The sequence below is a fragment of the Strix aluco genome, chromosome 25 (genome assembly GCF_031877795.1).
Source record: "Strix aluco isolate bStrAlu1 chromosome 25, bStrAlu1.hap1, whole genome shotgun sequence".
Lineage (NCBI taxonomy): Eukaryota > Metazoa > Chordata > Aves > Strigiformes > Strigidae > Strix > Strix aluco.
In genome coordinates this window covers 6473182-6494209 of record NC_133955.1, presented here as the reverse complement: position 1 = coordinate 6494209, position 21028 = coordinate 6473182, and the positions used below count along the sequence as shown (strand labels likewise).

Here is a 21028-nt window from a genome sequence, read left to right as displayed (position 1 = left end):
CAGTTCAAATGCCCGCTGAAGTTTTTTAGGGATCTTTCTACTGACTGAACTGTGCTTCAGATAAGGCTCTTAGACTGTGAATGGCATGAAAGGATTAATCCCAAGGGTGTTCTGACTCTTCCCATCTTCTTCTTGACTGGAGCAACTGAAAGATTTAGTCCAGAACATGGAGGAGTGCTTTGGGGTAAGATGTTCTTCCCAAACCATTTTGATCACAAGTAGCAAATTCAGGGACAGGGAAGGAAGCCCCTTCTGCACACTTTCCATGATGCCATCGATCCAGAGCAGTAAAACTGAAATTTGAGTGGTTTTTATGACTGCAACTAGGGAACAGCCCAAGTGACACCGTGCTATGCAGGGCTTCTGGTGACAAGCTCTCAAATGGTCACTTGTGCAGCAAGAGAAAACTCTTGCATAGTATGTGATATATCCATAACAATTCTCTACTACATGTTTGATGATTTTCATTAAAATTCACCACAGACTGATGCTACCAGGGCCATCTACCTCTCAGGCAAGCAAGCCTGCATCACTAACCCAGAGACAGACAGCTGAGATTGTAATAATTTCTAAAAATCTGACATTCTTTCATATTTGAGTGATGCTAATAACAACTGCTATTTTAGTTTCCTTTTCTGATGCCTTCCCTTCTTACCCAGTGCTGATGTGGTGACAGTAATGACAAGATGACAATATAAAGCCTGAAAAATCTAAGTGTAAACCAAGGGTTAAAAGGACCCTTCTTTCTTCAGTGCATTTCAACCTCAAATATGGCTTTTATGAAAATAACGTTATAAAACATTTAAGATAAAGACGCATACTGGTATGTCTTCAACTGCAATGAAAACAATTTCTTTTGTTTGAATTTCAAATCTTCCTACAAACTATTTCCAGCACTGGGATAAAATGCAAGAGTCAACATGAAAAACTGAACAGTAACAAAAGTAAAACTGGACAGTCTGTAATCTTTCCATGGATGCAAAAAATAAAGAGTGGCCTTAATAATGAAAGTAAATTATATTTTTAAAAGTTATTTCTATTTTATTACTCTAAGATATTAAAAATATTAGCAAGCTTTAATATACAGTTTTGAAGTACATATACATTATTGAGCCGATTCACTAGCAGATTGCTAGGAAGCTTTCTGGGGAGAGAAAGTGGGGCTTCCTTCAGCTCCCAGATGTCTCATTTTTAAGGAAAATAGAGCTTCAGGAACCATCACAGCTAGACAACCATTAAAGGAAACAACAGCAGGACCCTGCCAGTTTGGTTTTATGTAACACCTCATTAACTAAGTCACCATTTCCCTACCTCAGTTTCTGATTATGTGGTGCAGGAGAGAGCAATAAAACCAAAGGAGGTTAGTTTCCAAAAGGAGAAACACACTAACTAACGGATATTACTTATTTTAATCTTAGACAGCAGTGATTTTTTCCAAAACCATGTATAGCTTGTTCTATAAGGTAAAATCAAGAGATTAATTCTCTTAAGTTATCTTTGAGGGTGATTACTCATGGTCTTTTGTTACTGCCTGAGTGCTCCTTTTACCTGCTCGTTTGAAAAAGCAACAAAGAAATTGGTGCAATGGAACAAGAAACTCCTACAGTAGCTAATCAATATTTCTGTATCTCTGAGGTGGCATCACGTTAAATGAGGAAAATTCCAATTTCCAGTTCTGCATTCAGGGTTAATTACAGGAGGCTGATTTCACCGTCTCAGGACCTGACGCACCAAACACAGGGAGCCTCAGAGCAACAGACCACATATAAAAAAAGAGACTGTATTTCTTGAAGTTCCTACAGGCATAATGGATGGGATGTCGAGAGATGGCTTGAAAGTAGCAGCAGTGACTATATGCTCTGTGATTCTGATGGCCCAGGAAGAAGGATACCTCATTTCTGTAGCCACGGGCCAATTCTGGCAGTAAGTGTAACATCAGTGGGCAAAAGGTATTGTTGGAGGCACAGTGTGGCCAGTTCTAAGTCTTAATTTCCAAATGCCCTGGCAAGAGAATTAGGGAAGGTCAAATTCATGCTGGGGTAGAAAAATTTTAATTTCCAGTGTCCCTTTATTGCTCATAAAGTAACAGTGATATTGATGTGTAATGGCTCTGAAGCCTTACTTGACAAATGCATGATGTATAACCAGCTCAGAAATGTTTGTAATTTATTTAATTTAATATTGGTTTTGTTCTTTTTTGATAATAAAGAATGTGTGAACAATCATCTGCTTCTTCTGCTGATTCAAGAGCAGGCTTTCCATGGCAGCTCCCATCTATTATTAAGCATCTTGGGACAGTTTATGCCATGGGGAGATGGGATAAATCTTCAAATTCAGGACAAGACAGATGTAAAGAAGGGAAGAACTTTTCCATTGTGCTCCCTGGTGAAACCACGCATTTTGAAAACCAGGCAGATTTAAACCCTGTTGGGAGTGGGGCTGGCACAGCCCAGGGCACACCACTGTGCCTGCCTAGGCCTGGTCCTGACTGACCGGCGTGCTCCTGCCTAACCTGTGGCCCCACTGAGCCAGGGGGTGGTCACTCCCCACGGGCACCCCTTTTTCCGCCCAAGCACCCCCTCATTTTGGGAGCAGCATCCTGAGCCCCAGCGCTCTCGGCCTCCCAGCAGGCTCCAGGCACGGCCCAAGCCAGGGTGAGGGGACACTCCCATTATTGCTTGCTGCCGTGGGTACCAGACACCGCCCGCCACGGCTCCTAAACGTCCCCTCGAGCTCAGAAACATGCGCTTTCAGGAGGGGAGAGAGAACCATCGCCCCCCGCCCGCTCGCCGCCGCCATTTCGAACGTGCCGCGGCGCAGAACTACGACTCCCAAGAGCACTCGCGGAGGGGGCGGGCCCAAGCCGCCCATTGGCCATCCTCTCGGGCGGGTGCGCGCCGATTGGCGTTCGGCCACGCCCGTCCGCTCCTCAGCGGGGCGGCGGCCCAAGTCCGGCTGGGGATGGCGGGCGGGAGCGGGCGGCGGCGGGCCGCGGCCTGTGCTGCGGGCCTGGGGCTGTGCGCGGTGCTGCTGGCGCTGGGGGCCGCCGTGCTGCTCCGCGCCTACGTCCTGCGCGCCCCGGCGGTCCCGCGGCGGTGGGCGCGGCGCGGCGGCACCGCCGCCTTCAGTGCCGGCGAGAGGCTGGAGCTCAAGGAGGCGCTGCGAGGTGAGGGGGCCCAGCGGGCCGCCCTGGCTGCCCCCGCCCTCCCGGGCCTCCCCGGGGGCCTGCAGCCCGAGTGCCCCCCTCCACCCCCGGGCCAGGGGTTGTTGCCGGCCCCCGGTTTCCTTGGCGTCGCGGCTGGGGCGTCCCGAGCTCGCCCTGGGGCTGTGGCGGGTCTCTGCAAGGAGAGAGGTTGGCACCGAGAGCCGGCCGTGGGCCACGGGTGGGAACGGGGCAGCAGTGAAGAAGGTGCTTTCCCCTTGGAGGAAACCGGTGGTTTATTCTCCTGAAGCCAACTTTCAACCCGTGTTGATTTTCTGTAGTGTTGCCCTCTCATAGATGCAGAATGCACCAGGCACCCCATGACTGCGTTTGCTAGGCATCTCTGTCTGCTAGATAAATCATTGACAGGTTGTTTTTTATCTTTCTTGCTGGCTGAAACCTTGTGCACCACTTTGCTGCAGGCAGCCTGTCTGTAACAAGCCAGGGTGTGTTTGTGCTGTCTGACAGAGTCTTCTGCAGAAGACTTTGAGGATATTTGGAGCTCATGAGGGTTGGCAGTTTACAGGAAACCACAATCTGGCATGAAGCGATAGTCCTGGCCTGTTCAAGTAGGGGCTGGGTTCTGTAAATCTCATACTTTGCTGGTTTGTAAGATTTATTGCCTAGCAAATTCTGTTTACATATGTTTTTAATAGGAGAATGCAAGGATACAAGAGAGAGATATTTTTGTGTTTCTTCTTGAATAGCACGACCTTTAAAAGAATCTGTAACCTCACTTGACGTGCTCTTAGGAAAGGCAGCTGTGATTGGGACTAAGTCATACCCATAGTTTGCATGACTGACTCAGTGTTGGAGAGCAGCCCTGTCTGACCCTGTTCAAATCACAGAGCAGACTGGAAGGACCAACAAAAGGCCTGTTTTTATGTATCTTAATAGGCTGGAGTGGTATGAAAGAAGATGTTACAACAATCTTGCCATCGCAACCTGACTTACTATTGAAAACCGTGAACTGCCAACTAAGCTGCCTGCTTTGCTGCCAGAATAGTTTATGGCTGTGAGGAATCAGGTCACCCTAGAAAAATGCAGCTGCTTCTGGACAGTAACTTTTCTAACAATATCATTCAACACTTTAGAATGAAAAATGGAGTTGAAGTATCTAGAGAAATACCTTGGCTGAGAGTGGAAGGAAATACTGGTGTGCTGCTGGTGCACAGCTCAGCTGAAGTGTATCAGTGTGTTTGATAGTGGCAGCTCATACTATCCTGTGCAATAAACCTTAAAGCCTGGAAAATACTTAGGAACATAAATACTTTCCCTTTTGAAACGCAATTCAAATATTGATTGACTGATTTCCATGTCAAATGATTTCTGTTTTGTATTTCATTGAAGGTGCTATTAAAATCCCAACTGTTTCCGTGTCTCCAGAGGATTTGAATACAACTGCCATGGCAGAATTTGGGAATTATATTCAGGAAGGTACTAAAATTTCATCCTTAGCAATCTCTGCTGCTCAATTATTTTCGTAAACAAATTGAAGAGAGTATATATGGTTCTTGAATATAATGGAATGGAGTTTTATTTTGTTTTTCCTCAAGAAAGGACTGGCAAAAATGACATACATAAGTCACCTCTGCAACAGTGTACTATGGTGTAGCAATGGCCAAAGCTAGAAGAAGGTTCAAATGTCTTTTTGTAATGGTGGGTTTTGGTCCTTGAGATGGTTAAATGACCTTGTCATTAAAAAAAAAAACCAAAACCAAACAAAAAAAAAAAAAACCAAAACAAGAGTAAGACTACCCCTGCTGCAGCCTAACTTTTTTGGCAGTCCCATCGTTGCTGCCTGCAAAACAGCTGCAGCACTGGTAAACAACAGTTCCTGGGTTTGCTTAGGGAAGTCTTAAATACAAAGTGAGATGGATTGGTAGGAGTGTGAGAATAAAGCTGCACATCTGCTTCCTGAAGCAAATTTGTTGTGGCCAGTCTTATCTACAGTGCTCCCCTTGAGACTAAATAGATGGCTACTCTATGGAGTATATAATGATTAAAATTGGATGGTATTGTTAATTTTTCTTCTTCACATGTTTTTAATTTTTTTCTTAACAGTCTTCCCAGCTGTATTTTCTTCAAAGTTCATTCAACATGAAATTGTTGGGAAATACAGCCATCTCTTTACTGTTCAGGGTTCTAACCCTGAAATGATGCCCTATATGCTGCTTGCACACATGGATGTTGTGCCTGCTCCCCCCGAGGGCTGGGATTTCCCTCCTTTCTCAGCTGCAGAGCACGAAGGTTTCATCTATGGACGAGGAACGCTGGATAACAAAAACTCTGCCATAGTACGTTGTCTTGGTAATATAATTTCAGAGAGATACAAAGCCTGAAAAAGGCAGATTGGAGGAATCTCTTCTCTTGAAATTTTCTATATTGTCTCTCTTGCCCCTCTTTAAATGCAGGATGTTAGTGATAAATTCCTAAGCCCTGCAGTTTTCTCCCAACTTTTCCTAGAGATGAAGTGGAGCGGTCTTTTATTATTGAAGAAAGCAGAGTTAAAGCTCTTAGAAGATACAGAAAAAGATATTCACGGAAGCAGATGTATCTGGTTACATGCCATATTTAAATTTTATGTCAAATGCTGTCTTTGAAATCAGGGATAGACCTTTTTCTTTTTCCCATGTGTCACATGGGCATTCAAAGCCAAACCTGGCCCTTTGAAAAGGCTTGAGTTTCAAAGTAAACAATGTTTATTCAATATTATAGTCAAATAACCTTGTATCTTTTATCTAGTCTGTGGCAGAACAAAGAGCTGTTGTACTAAGTACATTTGGGAGGAATGAAGTGCAAAAAAGACTGATCTGTGAAAGATTTCTCATTTGGGAAAAGGTTGATGGAAAAATTAATAAGGAAAATAGTCCTTTGTGACTTGCAGAGGTACTTCCATGACAGCCCTGTATTTAAATTTAAACAGATGTTTAGCAAACCAGTGTCACAGATGCTGTGGCTGCTTATTGGGTCACAGGCCATGCTCCCAGAAAGTTTCTTCAGGTTGTTTGATCATCAGTTTCAAAGCCTTGCCACTTAAAACTTTGTTTTGGTGCTTCTTTCTACTGTGGACTGCACGAGTAACTCCACAAATGGACAATAAAAATCAGCAATTTCAGTGAACACAGCAAAAATGGGTGCTGACAAGGTAGAGGTGATATAATTTCTTCTGATGTAAAGAATTAACTAGCTTAAATTGAAAAACAGATGAGATGGAATAATGTAGCAAATAGTAGATTTCATTGCTCACTCTTCAGATTAAGTTTCTTGTTCTGCTTCTGTCATCTTAGCCCTTTTTGTACAAAATATACTGCTCATTAAAATAAATGGATCTGGTAGCTCAAGTCAGAGCCAAGCTGTGTGTAGGATAGGCAGTTTAAAGGAACAGTGAATTCCTTGGATAATTACAACTCTGTCGTGCTTCCTGTGCAGTTTGTCACTGACTTCATCAGTAGCGAGAACAAGCCTACACTGTATTTTGTGTATTTACACTGACACTGTGTAGCACACTAAGTCTTAAGCATTATTGATCAAAAATATTGCAGTGTGTTTTCCAGAAAATATGAATATCATCAGTAGGAGTTGTAGAAATAAAAGCTCAACTGTGAGCAGGACAAAGTCTCCTTAAGGGCTGTGAATGCATCATATTTCTTTTACATTGCATTGCATTCTTTTACATTCATTCTCTTCACTAACACACAAGAATAGTACACTGCATTCTGCTTTTTTTTCTGCAGGGTATTCTGCAAGCTCTAGAATTTTTGCTGAGAAGAAATTACAGACCCCGCAGATCTTTCTATGTTGGTATTGGACATGATGAAGAGGTATTTTCTTTCGTTTCATCAAAATAACGAGTTGTTTGCGTTCATGTATGTAACAAGGCTTCATTTTTAAACGTTGTTTAGCTAGAAAGTCTTTCCTGTTTATCTTGATTATGTGGGTAGATACTGTGTCAGGCACGTGGTCATAGTTATATATTGATTGTTTGGCTTTAGATGACATGGACAAAGGGTTTGGTGTGATGAGCAAAGAGAAAAGAACACAGCAGAGTGTTGGTTCAAATTCTTTTCTGCGTGGAAGGTTCAGCAGGAGTCACATTTTGGAGTAAATATAGTACATGAAAAGCTGGCTTAAGATTTACATGGTTGTTCCAAATGATCAGGAAGAACTAACAAAAATATTCCACTTTGTTGTGGGTATGCCCCCTAGTAAACAGTAGGAAAGACAGATGAGGTGGTTTTGTTTATTCATTTTCAAAATATAAAGACAAAGAATGGCTGATAGTTAAAATGAATAGTCCTTTAGAATGAGTAATCTGTGGAGCTTCTAGCCTGGAGATATCCCTGTGTCCAGGAACTAGTAGGATTCAAAGCAGCATTCAGTGACTGGTGAATGAGACCGTTGCTTGGGGTGGATGTAAATCTGTCTGCTGCGAGGCCGTTAACCTGCAACCAGTTTTGCGGGGAAGAATCTTTTCTTGACAGGTTGCTCTGGAGCTGTTCACTAGGGGGTTTCTTGCGTTCTTTGCATTGTAACACTGGTCACTGTCAACAGCAAGATGTTCTCCAGTGTTCTTCCCAAAGGCACGGCTTGATCTGAGCAGTTCCTCTGCCTGGATTCTGGCAGGTGTTAGGTCGGAAGGGAGCAATGGAGATTGCAGCTCTGCTGGAAGCCAGAGGAGTGAAACTCTCCTTCTTACTGGATGAGGGGAGCGCAATACTGGATGGCATCATTGCAGGAGTGAAGAAGCCAGTAGCTGTGTAAGTAAAAGAGAACACAGTTCCACCATGATGGAAGTGATCCATATTCAATAATTAATTTGTGAGAAATGACGTTGCTAATGTCAATAAAATATGTTTTCAAGGCATGTGGTAGTGTTGGCCTTGCTAAAGCTACAGCAGTGGCACAAAGTGCAAGCAGAAGGCTTCCAGAGTTTGCTTGCTGTCCATCACAGCTGTGCTGACAAGAGCAGAATGGTCCCCTGAGCTAGTGCAAGCATGTTAATAGTATGCTGTAAAGTCTGCTCACTGGAAAAGCAGCCAACACATCAGTCCTCCAAACATTTAAAGATTGTGTTTAGGGATTTGTTGTTGCTGCTTTTTTGGTGGTTTTTATGGTACTAAAAATATGCAGAGTCGTTCTTTTCACCTGTAGTCTGTGCATGTGTGTTTGGAGTTGCATTAATCATTTATTTTATTTATATATCATTGACCAGAATTGCTATCACAGAAAAGGGTTCAATAACACTGAACTTCACTGTGGAAAAAGAGCCAGGACATTCATCCTTTCCTCCTAAGGAGACAACTATTGGCATTCTTGCAGCAGCAATGTCCAGGTGAGAGCTTCCCTGTCATCTAATGTTGAAGACAGTCAGGCAGACTCCTGAGTCACTGACACGAGACTTTCTTTTTCAATATTTGTTTTAATTTACTCTGTAGAGACTGCTTTAATTGGGTTGCAGAATTTCTCTGGAATTTATTCTTGCACATACCTGCTACCTCTAGCTGGTGATTATCCAAGCCAATAAACCTGGCGTAAAGTCAGAATGTGACTGGGTAAATCATCTCATTACGTGTCTGTGTAGGTATCAAACTGGCTAATAAATATATATTTTAGAAAAAAATTAGTATGTCCAGATATGATGGAATTTGGTGTGATATTTTTCTAGATTACCATGTATTCTTTACAAGAGTCAGGCTTTTTGATTTTTTCAGCTCTTCTTGAAAGAAAGTCTTTGCGTGTGACTGGGATGCTCAGAAACCTGTCGTGGAGCTGTGCTCGCAGATTTACTTACCAGGAGAGGAAAGTGTGATTGCATCTCAAATACATGGATACATTTTAGACATCAAATTCCCGTCAACCTTCTGGAGCAGTAATAGTCAGAGATTTTTTTAAATTTCAGATGTTGATTTGCTTTGCTCTAGGCTGGAGCAGAATCCCTTGCGCAATCTCTTTGGCTATGGGCCAGAACTCATGACTGTGGAGCACCTTGCATCAGAGGTGAGGAAAGAACTATGATTTCATTCTCAGATTTTCATATTAACAAGTGAAGAGTAACCCAGCATATGAATTTAGAGCATAGTTATGTAGTTCCTGGAAAGGAAAAGACTTAAGCTGGCCTTTCTCCCAGATAATTGTTTCTGCTGGAATTACTTCAGCCATAGCCAAGTGACTGCACTCTGTTCCTGAAAACTAGAAACTTTCTGATTTGTGGTTTTATTTCTTCCACTTAGTTCAGCTTTCCTCTCAATCTCATCATGAGCAATCTATGGCTGTTTTCACCTATTGTCAGCAGGTAAGAAAATACATCCTGGATGACCGTTCGCAGGCTCTCACCCTTAGAAGATGAAGACCACTAGCCTTTTCTAGTCTTCTCAGGAAACCAGTTATAGCATTTCATAGTTTAGACAATGTCAGTGCTTTGCCGTTAATAACCATTGTTATTAATAACCATTGTTATTAGCGGCAAACGTTATATTAACATTTACCGTTAATAACAGCTGTTAATTGAATAGGCCATCATACAGCTTATTGCCTATGTAACTGTGGTGCTTATGTTTTATCAATATTAAGCTTCTTTGAAAAATGTTGGTGTTTTTTTTTTTTCTTTTTTGTAAGAGTTCTTGCCTGGAAACCTTCCACCAATGCCTTGATTCGAACTACTACAGCAGTCACCATGTTCAACGCAGGAATCAAGGTAGCTTCATTTTGATTTGTCTCCATGTAGTACGGTGAGACAACTAGGACATTTGGTTTCCACCTATTTATATCCAGTTACAAGATCAGTACGGGCCCTGGTCTTAGACCCTGTGTGGTGTCACCACCAGTCTCATTTTTACTTTAGATGTGGGTTGGATTTAGCTACAGTTGAAAATTACTTTGTTTCACAAGTATCTATTCTCTTTTACAAAAAGATCTCTGTAAACCAGTGTTAAGATTGTTTATATTTTAGGATGGAGGAGAGTGTTTTCTGTGTATTCATACAAAGTATCGATGACAGGATTTGAAACGGTCACAGTCATAAACACTTCCCTAGCCCAGGTGGGGTCTTGTGTTTGTGAGCGCAGGTCTGGCACTTACCTCTGTTAGAGCAGGGTTAGTGTGCACCTTGGACTGAGAGATAACAGGTTCTGGCTGATACAGCCAAATCTTGCCCTGATAAGGAGGTGTAGCTATCCAAAAATACTGTAGCCCTGGAAAATAAACAGGCTGTTCAGTGTGTCCCTGAAAAAATTTGTTACTGAAAAGCATCACTGGGCAAGAAAACAAGATGCAGTGGCTGAACAGTGACACTGAGTGGCCAAGAGAGAAGTGACACCCTGGTTTCTTGGGGTTTTTTTTCCTAAGGATTATATTTTTTTTTGTTTAACAAAATTACAAATATTCATTCTGTAGAAAAGAAGAGTTATATGTCTTCAGTACCATCATTTGTTAAGCAACTTAAATGTCTCATGCATGGGGAAAAGCAATATGACAGTGAGGTAAAAATACTGCTTAAAAAACCCAACATAAACTTTCAGAATTTCTCAATATAAAGTTTCTGAAGGGAGAGGGCTTAACTCAGGAGGAAAACTGTATAACGGCTAGCTTCATTTTTGTTGAATTGATGAATATTTCTTTGTGTAGTAGAAATGCATAGATGAGATTTACAGTATTTTAACACAGAGTGCAGAAAGAGAGATCACACTCAGTGGAAACAGTGAAGCACTAGTCGGAGACCTGGAGTTGTTTGAGCAGTCTCTGAGTTTGCAGTTGGCATTTTAATTTGGTTTTAATTTCCTTTTAAGTTTCGGTCATTCCTCTTTTCTAGACAAACGTCATCCCATCTTCTGCAAAAGCAACTGTGAACTTCCGGATCCACTCTGCAGAGAAGGCCACCGAGGTACTTACGGTACCCCCGGACGCGGGGCTGTTCTCCATCCCTTTCTGAGCAGGGTGGCACTCGGCCATTTGTGGCAGCAGATCTGTTCTATACAAATACTCTTTTCATTTCTCCCTGTATTCATACAAGATTTGGGAATTGGACTTGTGCAAAGCGTTTGATCCTGTCCCACACGACATCCTTGTCTCCACGTTGGAGAGACGTGGATTTGGTGGATCGACCGCTCGGTGGATCAGGAACTGGCTGGACGGCCGCTCTCAGAGTTGCAGTCAATGGCTCGATGTCCAAGGGGAGAGCAGTGACAAGTGGTTATCTAATGTCTTTTCCCCTCCTCTGAGATGGATTGCCAAGTGCATTGTTTACTATGGCTTCTGAACGTGGAGCAGAGCAAGAGGTAGACCAAACTGGGAAGCGTGCCTTGCAGTTACATCGAGCAGATTTCAGAAGTCTTCTTGTGCCACAGAGCACAGGGATCGTATGTGATTATGGAACAGAAGTGTTAAAGTTTGTGACCTGTGAGAATATGGGAATTTTGCACACTTCAGTAGGTATGACATGCCTGTCCAGCCAAGGACAGCTGTGAAACATTGTCAGTAAATAATATCCTCCCTCCCCAAACCTTTGCTGAAAGTTTATCTCTCTGAAGCTTTTCTGGATTATTTACTTGGATGACCTAACTACCAAGTAGCAGCAGGTTGACCACCTGCCTTTCAGGACTGAAGCAGTTCAGGAATACCTTGAGACAGTGATGTGCACTGGGGTTAAAAAAATTAGCTTAAGTATCAACCATCCACTGAGTAAGAGGAAGAGAGACTGCCACACAGTTTCAGTCCTAACTATGCATCTGTATTTGCAGCTACAGTTGGAAATTCACGGACAAGTGTTTTCTGGAAAGTGGCACATTTGCTGACATCTAGAAGGGATGCGCTCTCATTTCTTCTGCTTATTTAATCTCTGTGCTTTACCCGTAGGTGCTAGAGACAGTGAGGAACACTGTTGCTGATGACAGAGTGAAGATTGATGTAGTAGAGGCCTTTGACCCGCTCCCCATTAGCCCTTGGGATGACCAGACATTTGGAGTCCATATTTTTCAAAGAACCATTCTGGATACTTTCCCAGATGTTGACAGTGTAGTCCCAGGTAACAGCAAGCACATGATGATTGTTGTTTCCTCTCCAGCTTCCGCCCTGCTTTTCTGTCCCTCATCCCCAATATTGACTTGTTTCCATTTTCTGTGTACTTCTCCACCCCAACTGTTAACTACTGGAAACAGCTGTTTTTTCCTCTTTTTATTCCATTCCCTCTTTATGTTCTAAAAGTTTTAATGTTGTTTTTTAATAGTGGAAGTAAAAAAGCAAACAGGAAGCTGAAAGAAACAATGAGCCTTGAATTTGACTCTCTGCACATACAAAGGAATCTCTTCAGGGAAGAAAGGAATTGTGAGGGAGAGTAGGAGGTCTTCTTGCTTTAGCTCTTCTTTTATTGTTTTCGTAGCTGGCAAAGCCATTCCTGCTTTTCTGTATTGTTCCTTACGATCCCAGCCCCTTCCCTTTCTCACAGCTCCTTCCTAGTTCTGCAGTTTGTTGGACTGCAGTTTGAAGCTTAAATTTTTGTGGAGGCTGAGCATCATGGCTGTTCTTAGAATGGTTGAATTGTATGTCAGTTCTTCCTGTTCATGAAGGAGAGAATGTTCTTTCAGGATGTACCAATAAACTGTTTCCAGTTATTTGCTTTTGGTGTAGCTACGGGTTATATAGAACTGTTACCAGATGCCTTTCCTTTCTTCTGTGTGGGTCATTAAATTGCTGCTCTTGTGCAAAGTAAACCTGAGGTTTGTTTTCCAGGCACGTGTGTTGGAAACACAGACAGCAGGCATTTCACTAATGTCACAAATGCCATTTATCGATTTAACCCACTGCTCTTGAAATCAGATGATCTTCCCAGGTACTGTGCTCTGTCTGCATGTGGGCAGCTGTTTGGGGTGGGGACTAGGGAAAGAGAAAATTGATACGCATTTGGCAGAAGAAGGAAACCCAACTTTGTATACCTTGGCATGGTGGTGCCTCACATTCTGTTAGGGCACCATTTCCTGCAGATTTGGGTGCTGCACACATAGGGGGTGGTAATTACACTGGGGGTGTGTTAGCCCTGACTCTTCGATACCTCAGATGCAGGCAGGACCTCGGTTGGGTAGTACGGCCACACTGTGGAGTGCCTGGGCCCTTTATACAGCGCAGCAGTGGGAAAGGTGTTCTGGTACTTGGCCTTGTTCAAGAGATTTATCTGTATGTTTGGATACATGCCACCCTGAATTTGTTTGCTCCTTAAAGCTTCAAGTTAGGTTTCCTGGAGTAAAGTGATAACAAAGAACATCATCATGCAAGGGATTCTTTGTTTATTTAGCATGTACTAGATCTGTCGTTTTATTGAGGTGCAGGTGATACAGGAGTGTTCTTGTAGCTGTACAGGACAGTAACATAAATGGCCAAGAAATGGGCAGAGCACTGGAATACTGTTATTTCTTTGCCACATGGTCTTAGTTGTTCTGCTGTGAGCCTTAGAACCAGTAGATTTGGTTGGCCTGAGGGCCAGACGTTGCAGTTACAGTGCAGTATTTGGTGTATTTTTATGCTGTGCATTGCTTTATGAAGTGAACGGGCAAGCAGGGTGCTGGGTACATGCAGATGGGTCACAAATGCATGCTGGAATGAAAAACGTTCTTTTTCTTCCAGGATCCATGGGTTGAATGAGAGAATCTCGGTTGAGAATTACGAGAAACAGGTCGAGTTCCTCTTTCAGCTGATTAAAAACTGTGACACTGACAAGCTTCCGGAGCCTCACGCAAACTCCCATGAGCTGTGAGAAGAGCAGCTACTAAGGTGGACTCTGGCCAGGGGTCTGGCCAGAACATGCATGTTGAGCACATCTGGAATCTGGGGGTTGTATGTTGTGGTTTACATACAGATGGAAAAACTGCTGGTTGGGAAGTGTTAAGGACCTGGACAAAACACAACAAATAACCCTGATTTCTGTTCCTGGTCTGATATGCAGCTGTTAATCTGATGGTATTAATTTTTTCAGCACCACTTTAAGCCTCTGAAATTGGTAGTCACTTAAAATTCTAAGCTATAATCAGCAGCCACTATCAGTAAAAGAGGTGGATCTTCCTATGTGTGTTTCTGACAAACTCATTTTATACGGTTACTTGATTTCTCACAAATGATTTGTCTGTCAAAAGCTCATGTGGAAGGTTTGTGATGTGGTGTAAGATTTTGTGTCACTGGTGGAGTTGCACTAAGAGTTTGTTGCACTGCTGCTTGGTACGGGCTTCCTCCCCGGGTGCTGCTCTCAACCAGCGTCACTGCGCTCTCAGCCCATGTCAGCGTTAACTTGCCACTGCTAAGTTCTCCCATGCATGCACTGATTTCTGACTCGATTTTAAAATACTGAGCTCTAGAAGTTCTAGCTGTGTTGCTTTATCTGATGTTGCCCAGATCTCAGAGGTGCTGAAAACTTTTCTTCCTGTCTTCCCCCCCCCCCCCCCCCCCCGCCCCCTCACTCTTTGGTACGACTCAGGGTATGTTGTGCAGCTGGGTGTCAGAATAAGGAATTGCAGCTTTAAATAAAACTAAATCTGTGCTGTCTGCTCATATATATTCTCTTTTCACTGAATCCATTTCTGTAGTTTACATTTCTCTTTTGTTTCTTTGAGAACTTGATTGTTAAAGATGGTGAAGCCCTTCTCTTCCAGTTCAGTGGGAGCAGAGTCTTTGTTCCTTCGCTGCCTTGTGCAGGCAGTTCTCGCTTCACTGCAGCACTTGTGTTGACTCAGCTCTGGGAATCCTGCAGACAGGCCGTTGATGTCGACTCTGTTTCATCCTGCACTTCTTGCACTAGCATGCCTATCTTTGTTAGCACTCAAGGGCTAAGCATAGTCTTTTGGCCTTCATAATCTCTTTAGTTGGGGTTACCACTATTAATTAAACAAAGAATTAAGAACCAGGTGTTAGCCAAAGTAAGGACTGGGTGAAGGCTGCTTTGTTGTACTGACAGGCAGACTCTGTGCTGCAGGTACTAGTGCAAGTGCTCCTCTTGCACTGTTCCAGAGATGTGTGTGTCTTTTTCAGAGTTTGAATTATACACTGGAATGGGTGGTTGTTCTGCTCTAAATTCATATTGTGAAATGTACTGGAATGTACAGGAAATACCCTGAAACGTATCCTGAAAAACAGCGATGGAACCGATTCCTATTCTTTCCATTCACCATTCTCTTATTTATTTGCAGTCTGATCTTATCAGTATGGCCAATGGGCTAAAACTGTATCAATCTACTAAATAATTGAAACCAGATCGGCATTTTCATCTAATAAAACAAGGAATGCAGATTCTTTTCTGATTATTCTTTAGTCTTTTTATGTAACTGTATAATTGCAGTGAAGTCATTTCCACACCTGATTCTGCACTAGAGCAAGTCATAAAGTTTCCATCAAAACAAATCCACATATTTTCCAGCCTGCTTTAATCTTTGCACCCTCCCTGGTGCTCCCCTTTCTATACAAAATTAACTAACTCTGTTTATGCATTATTGGGTAGTAAATAGCTTGCATCTTTTACGGTTTATTGCATTTTGTCTGTGTGCCCTAACATCATTGATTTGTTTAGCCACATGTCTATGGCTCTTTTGTGAAGGTGTCATTCCTCTTGCAGACTCCCATTGCAGACACAGCAGAAGTGATGTGTCAGGGTACAGCACAGAATAAAAAACACCCCCGGGAGTGGGAGGTGGAGGAAGGTTGTTGGGTTTGTTTTTTTTTTCTCTGGCAAGTCTCTATAAAGATGACTGAGTCTGAAGCCTTCACTATGACTATGGCAGTATGGGGTCAATATTGTTTAACAACTTCATTAATGAGCTGGGTGATAGGACACTGCATCCTCAGCAAGTTTGCAGATGATGCAAAACTGGGAGGAATGGTTGACTCACCCGATGGTTGTGCTGCCATTCAGAGGGACCTCGACAGGCTGGAGAAATGGGAAAACAAGACTCTCTTGAAGTTCAGCAAAGGGAAATGCAAAGTGCTGCACCTGGGGAGGAATAACCTGGGGTCTGCCTGGCTGGGAAGCACCTTTGCAGAGGACACAGGGGTCCTAGTGGACAGGTTGAGCATGAGCTAGTAACGTGCCCTGGAGGCAAAGGAGACCCAAGAGTGTCCTGAGAGTAAAGATTAGATGATGTCGCGAGGTCCCTTCCAATCTCAACCATTCCATGATTCTGTTGTAGGGCACAAGTTGTGAAAATCCTAACTTGGGTCATGCTGTTGTGCAGTGAAGGCGGTGTTGTGGTGTGGAAGGTGGGATTTGTTGCCTGTTGTAATAGCAAATGGGTCCTAAAGACATAAATCACCCTTTATATCTCAGTCTCCTGTCCCCAACCAAAAATCACTCCTCTCTCTGTTTTGGTGAGGATTGTTTCTTTAAAGGACATTCATCTGAAGATTCATTTTGCTGCTGAAGGAAAAGCGAAGGGCAAACAGCACTGGGAAGGCAGGGCTGGTTTTGGCAGGTACTGTGCAAATGTGTGCCATGAGGTTCCTTTCGCTAATGCAGCTTGTTGCAGAGCCTCATTAAGTGCCACTCATCAGCCAGTGCTGAAATTGTGCAGTGCCTCTGCATTGAGTAAATGCTCAGCAGAGCTTTACTGCAACCTGAAGCCACTAAACCGAAGTGCTTTAAACCGACCCTGTCTTGCAGGATCCAATGGTGAAAAAGCACTTTCCCCATCTCTGCCCATTTTTCCCAGTCACTTCTGATAATTGTCTGTGCTTTTTTCCACACAGCAACTTTGTCCTTCATATTCTTAAGTCTCCTTATTTTATCCTTTTAGCTGCCATGTCATGTTTATCTGGCACAGTTCTGAAGGGTGGCTCAATGGTTTGGTATCTGCACACCTCTCCTGACAGAACAGTTTTCTTTTCACCCCATTTTACTGCTCCCATGAGATGTTTTCAGAGAATGCCTCATCTTGAATGGTATTTGAAATCTTAGTGTCATCATGTAAATAATAGTATAAGGATGCGCTGGCCTTTTCTGCTAAGATCGTATACAACTTGCATTGTATGAGTAGTTAATAATGCCAAGTACATCATGAAAACACACATTAAATAGCTCTGTGAGCTATTCTTTTTCTTGTAATGAGTCACTGTGCTTTTGAGCATGTGGAGCAATTACCTCTGATTCATCAGAGAAGGAAAAGCCTGATTTTCTGCTCTGAAGACACATAACTTGGTGTCATAACTAATGGGGTTTTGAATGCTGTTTGTGTTAGTCCAATTCCAGTGTGTTAACATGTTGCTGTGTTATATCCATAGCAACTTCCTTTTTTCCCCCTGCTTTGCAGCCACATCTACAGACCTGCCATTCTTCTGACAACAGTTACTCAAAGTAACATGTCTGTAGTTGTCCAGAGGTAGCAGCCTGCTAGCTTGCAGACCAGCTGATTTAGGGTCATGTGGGCCTGCTACATGATGGAGAAAAGGTCACATTCCACACCTGCATTTTCTAAAGAAAGCTCTGTTGCTGGCCTCTATTTCAAAGGGCTTGGTTTATTTTCAGCCACAAGTGGCCATGGAGAGTTCAGGCACAGAGCTGGAGGAGAACTCAGGAACAAGGTGTTTACAAAGTTGTTTCCTCCAGCCTTGCGTTTGACACTTGTGTTCTTGGCTGATCTTTTGCCATTTTGTTTGGTATTTCGTGGAGCTGGTGAAATCCACTTTCTCAGGCAGGTGCTGTGAAATCTTCCCCACTCAGCTCAGCCCACGCCACCGAGCCCTGGTCTCATCAGTGCCATAGAGCCAGACGTCCACGGAGGAGTCAGGAGGCTGCTCAGTCGTAGCTGGCAGTACCCTTTGCCATTGTAGAGAAGCAGTGCTGACCTGTAACTGCTTAATCCTGACCTTCAGTGGTCTTCAGTGCTGCCTGCTGAACCCTGTGCTGGCCAGTGCATTCAGTCCTCATCCGCAGCTCCTGTGCAGAGCTTGCTAGCACTCTGAAACTTCTACAGACACGTTTGTCATTTTAGTCCCCAAATCCAGGCTCTCACAGTAACTCTTTAAAGAAAGTGCACTGCCATGACCCACGAGGTCTCTAGTACAGCATTGATAGTCACGTGCCAACATCTCTCCATGCCCATAGCAAGGCCTAGAGGCGTGCTGAAGTGCTGCCCAGGGAACTATTTTCCTTAACTGAACAGCACAGGGAAGGCCATGTGTCAACTGAGTTGCTGTGCAGGGGGCTTGGCTCTGCTTTCCGGTTCCACAGCTTCCCAGGGCAGCCGGGGCAGCAGAGATAAAGAGCTCAGCATGGTGGGGAAGGGAGTGCCCTGCCTCGCTCGGGGGAGAGCGCTCTGAGCGATTTAAGAGCTGTGATGGTGGGCGCCAGGGGAAGCTGTGGTCAGTGCTCAGCAGGAAGGAAAATGACCACGTGGAAGGGCGGTTAATGCAGGGGGTAGGGGACAAAGGGTAAATGCTCTTTGTCACTGATGGATTTACCTGTGAGTTGGTCACAGCCTGGGCTGTGGGGTATGAGAAGCAACATGCGAGTGATGTAGCATATCCCAGGGGGCTTGTCAGACATCTTTTAATTTATATTTTTAATCCAACACAATTGTATGGCTTATTGTAGCCCTGTAAATGCTCAGATCACTTGAACACTGTGCCTGATCTCGTGCTAGAAAGGCAACCACATGGAGGGGCCTGGCTGCAGTTCAGCTATTTAACCGAGCAACCAAAAAAGCTCCTTCTAGTTCATGGCAGTAATCCTCTGCTCAGTGACTGTGCTGACTGCGTGTCAGTACTGAGGCTCTCTACACGCTTTCTGTCCCGTTACCACAGCTACAACAGGTTATTTTCATGTTTTCTGTATGGTGAAGATGATTAGAGAAAGGCAGCAGTGGATTATCATCCATCACAGCTTGATCCAATGGCCAGAGTAAGGGATATGACCTCCTCCAGAAAGCCTGTAGGAGAAAACCTGATTTTTTTTCCAGATTCTAACTATTTTGGATGTACTGCAGCCACTACATCTGGCATGTGCATATGTAAACTTTACACAGACTAGCTCGCCTACTGATCTTAGTCTAGCTTCTGTATAGGTCTGAGTTCCACCTACTTGACAAGCTGAGTAAGTACTCAGGAAGAATAATTATTATTTGCTCTGGAGCACTTTTATCCTTCCAAGTCCACATGGATTTTCAGATGTTGTTACTACAGCACTGCCTAGTTGTATAGAGACATCAGAAAAAGTTCATCCAATGTCCTCTTTGGGATTTTGGGAAGTGAGAGGGTTTTCATGGAGTAGGAAATAAAGGGGAGTTAAGAGGTGATTTTCACTGATACTTCTTTTAATATCAGTCTCTGCTCAGATCAGCCTTGTGGTATTAATGCTTTCTTAGCCCAATTTCTGAATATAAAAGAATTCACAGCTTATATCTGGAGCAAAGCAGAAAGGTGAGGCATGTCCTCGGTGCCTCTGTGACAGGTGTCCCTGCTATCGCTGGGGCAGCAGCTGCTGACACAGGAACCACTGGCCGTGTGGAATGCAGGAAGCGAGGACCTTCCAGCTCCTCTCTGCCAGATGCTCTCACGTGGCAGAAAGCCCTGGGGATGTACCTGACCTGTGTTTGTCGCAGCAGGCACGGCACGTGGGTGACACATGAACACAGTTGGGAGCGGTAGTTGGACCTTGGAAAAAAGGATGGGGATGGTTTTGTTTGCTTCCAGGCTGGTAAAACAGAACTTCTGTGGTCCGTGTTTCTTCTCCCAGATTGGGACCAGATTAGCATCAGGTGCTGAGGGTGTTGCCTGCCCTCATGAACTGCTTTTGCTCTGGACTGACGTCATTATCCATAACCTATTCAGTCTGAGTTTGCCTGTTGAGATTCCTGGTTACAAGTAAGGAAGAACGAGGTTCCCTCCGAATCCTTGGTCAAAGGCAGCTGGGACTCCGTTCAGATCAGTGTTTAGATGTGACAGACAGCAGTGGAGCTGGAACAGAGAGCAAAGGCTGTGATAAGACACTGTCAAATTCTGTGTTAGATGGGGTTTTTGCATGACTTTGGCCAAACCACTTCATTTTGCTGGATTCTTCTGTGAAAAGGGCAAAATCATCCTATACACACTGTGGCCTCCTGAGTGCTTGCCCAGAGCCAGGCAGCTTGGTAGTGCTAAAGCCACGTGGCTGCTGTAAAACAGCCACGACATTCCGTGATCTAGCGTAGCTCAGTGGTGAACTCTTTCCTTTCCAAGCATTTTGTTGCCTTTGGTACCTGCTACCCAGCAATTGGAAACCCATTTCCTGCCCTTTCATCCTCCGCCTTTCTGATCTCCGCGCGTCAGCGTCGCTGGTGGGGATTTTATCTATTTCTGTTTTCTTGTCTCAGGCGGCTTTTGTCTATGCGCTTCCACTTCCTGAGGTGCAGCTGGCCGGACTGTTAATCAGCAAGGTCATCTTTTGGTGCGCGTTGTTTTTAGGGGGTTGGGGGAAGAATGGTTGTTCCGGGGGAGATATGGATTTTCCAAGTCAGGAAGGAAAGATGCAGGCGGAAAGAGAGCCTTACAGACCAGGTTTATTTGGACAAAGGAAAACGGAGGCTTGGGTTGGAGGCAGGATTTAGAACTCCACTCCCAGCTCGAGTGTGAGCTGTGCTTTAGTTATGACATCATCTCTGTCTCAAGTTTTCCTTGATGTCTCTTTGCCAGTGTCACAGCAGGAGATCCTGAGCATTAGTCGCGTGACTGCAGATGCTCATCACCCCTGGACACACTGGGCTCAAGTAGGCTGTGTAGCAGCAGTTGGGCACAAAACCCAGGGCACTTGGCCAGTTGCTGTATCACAGTGAAAGCAGCGCTCTGCTCACCTGCTCCAGAAATTCGACTTTCTTAGAAGAGACG

At 44.0% G+C, this 21028-nt stretch overlaps 1 protein-coding gene across 1 annotated transcript; it reads left to right on the top strand.

Annotated features, from left to right (window-relative positions):
* The first annotated feature begins 2961 nt into the window (after positions 1 to 2961).
* On the top strand, positions 2962 to 15467 carry PM20D1 (peptidase M20 domain containing 1). Its single transcript, XM_074850282.1, has 13 exons — positions 2962 to 3166; positions 4553 to 4639; positions 5267 to 5499; positions 6940 to 7026; positions 7829 to 7962; positions 8418 to 8537; positions 9127 to 9202; positions 9436 to 9497; positions 9821 to 9899; positions 11013 to 11084; positions 12056 to 12224; positions 12929 to 13028; positions 13817 to 15467. The coding sequence occupies exons 1-13, from the start codon at positions 2962 to 2964 to the stop codon at positions 13944 to 13946; spliced, it is 1554 nt and encodes a 517-aa protein (XP_074706383.1). The 3' UTR covers positions 13947 to 15467.
* Positions 15468 to 21028: the final 5561 nt, after the last annotated feature.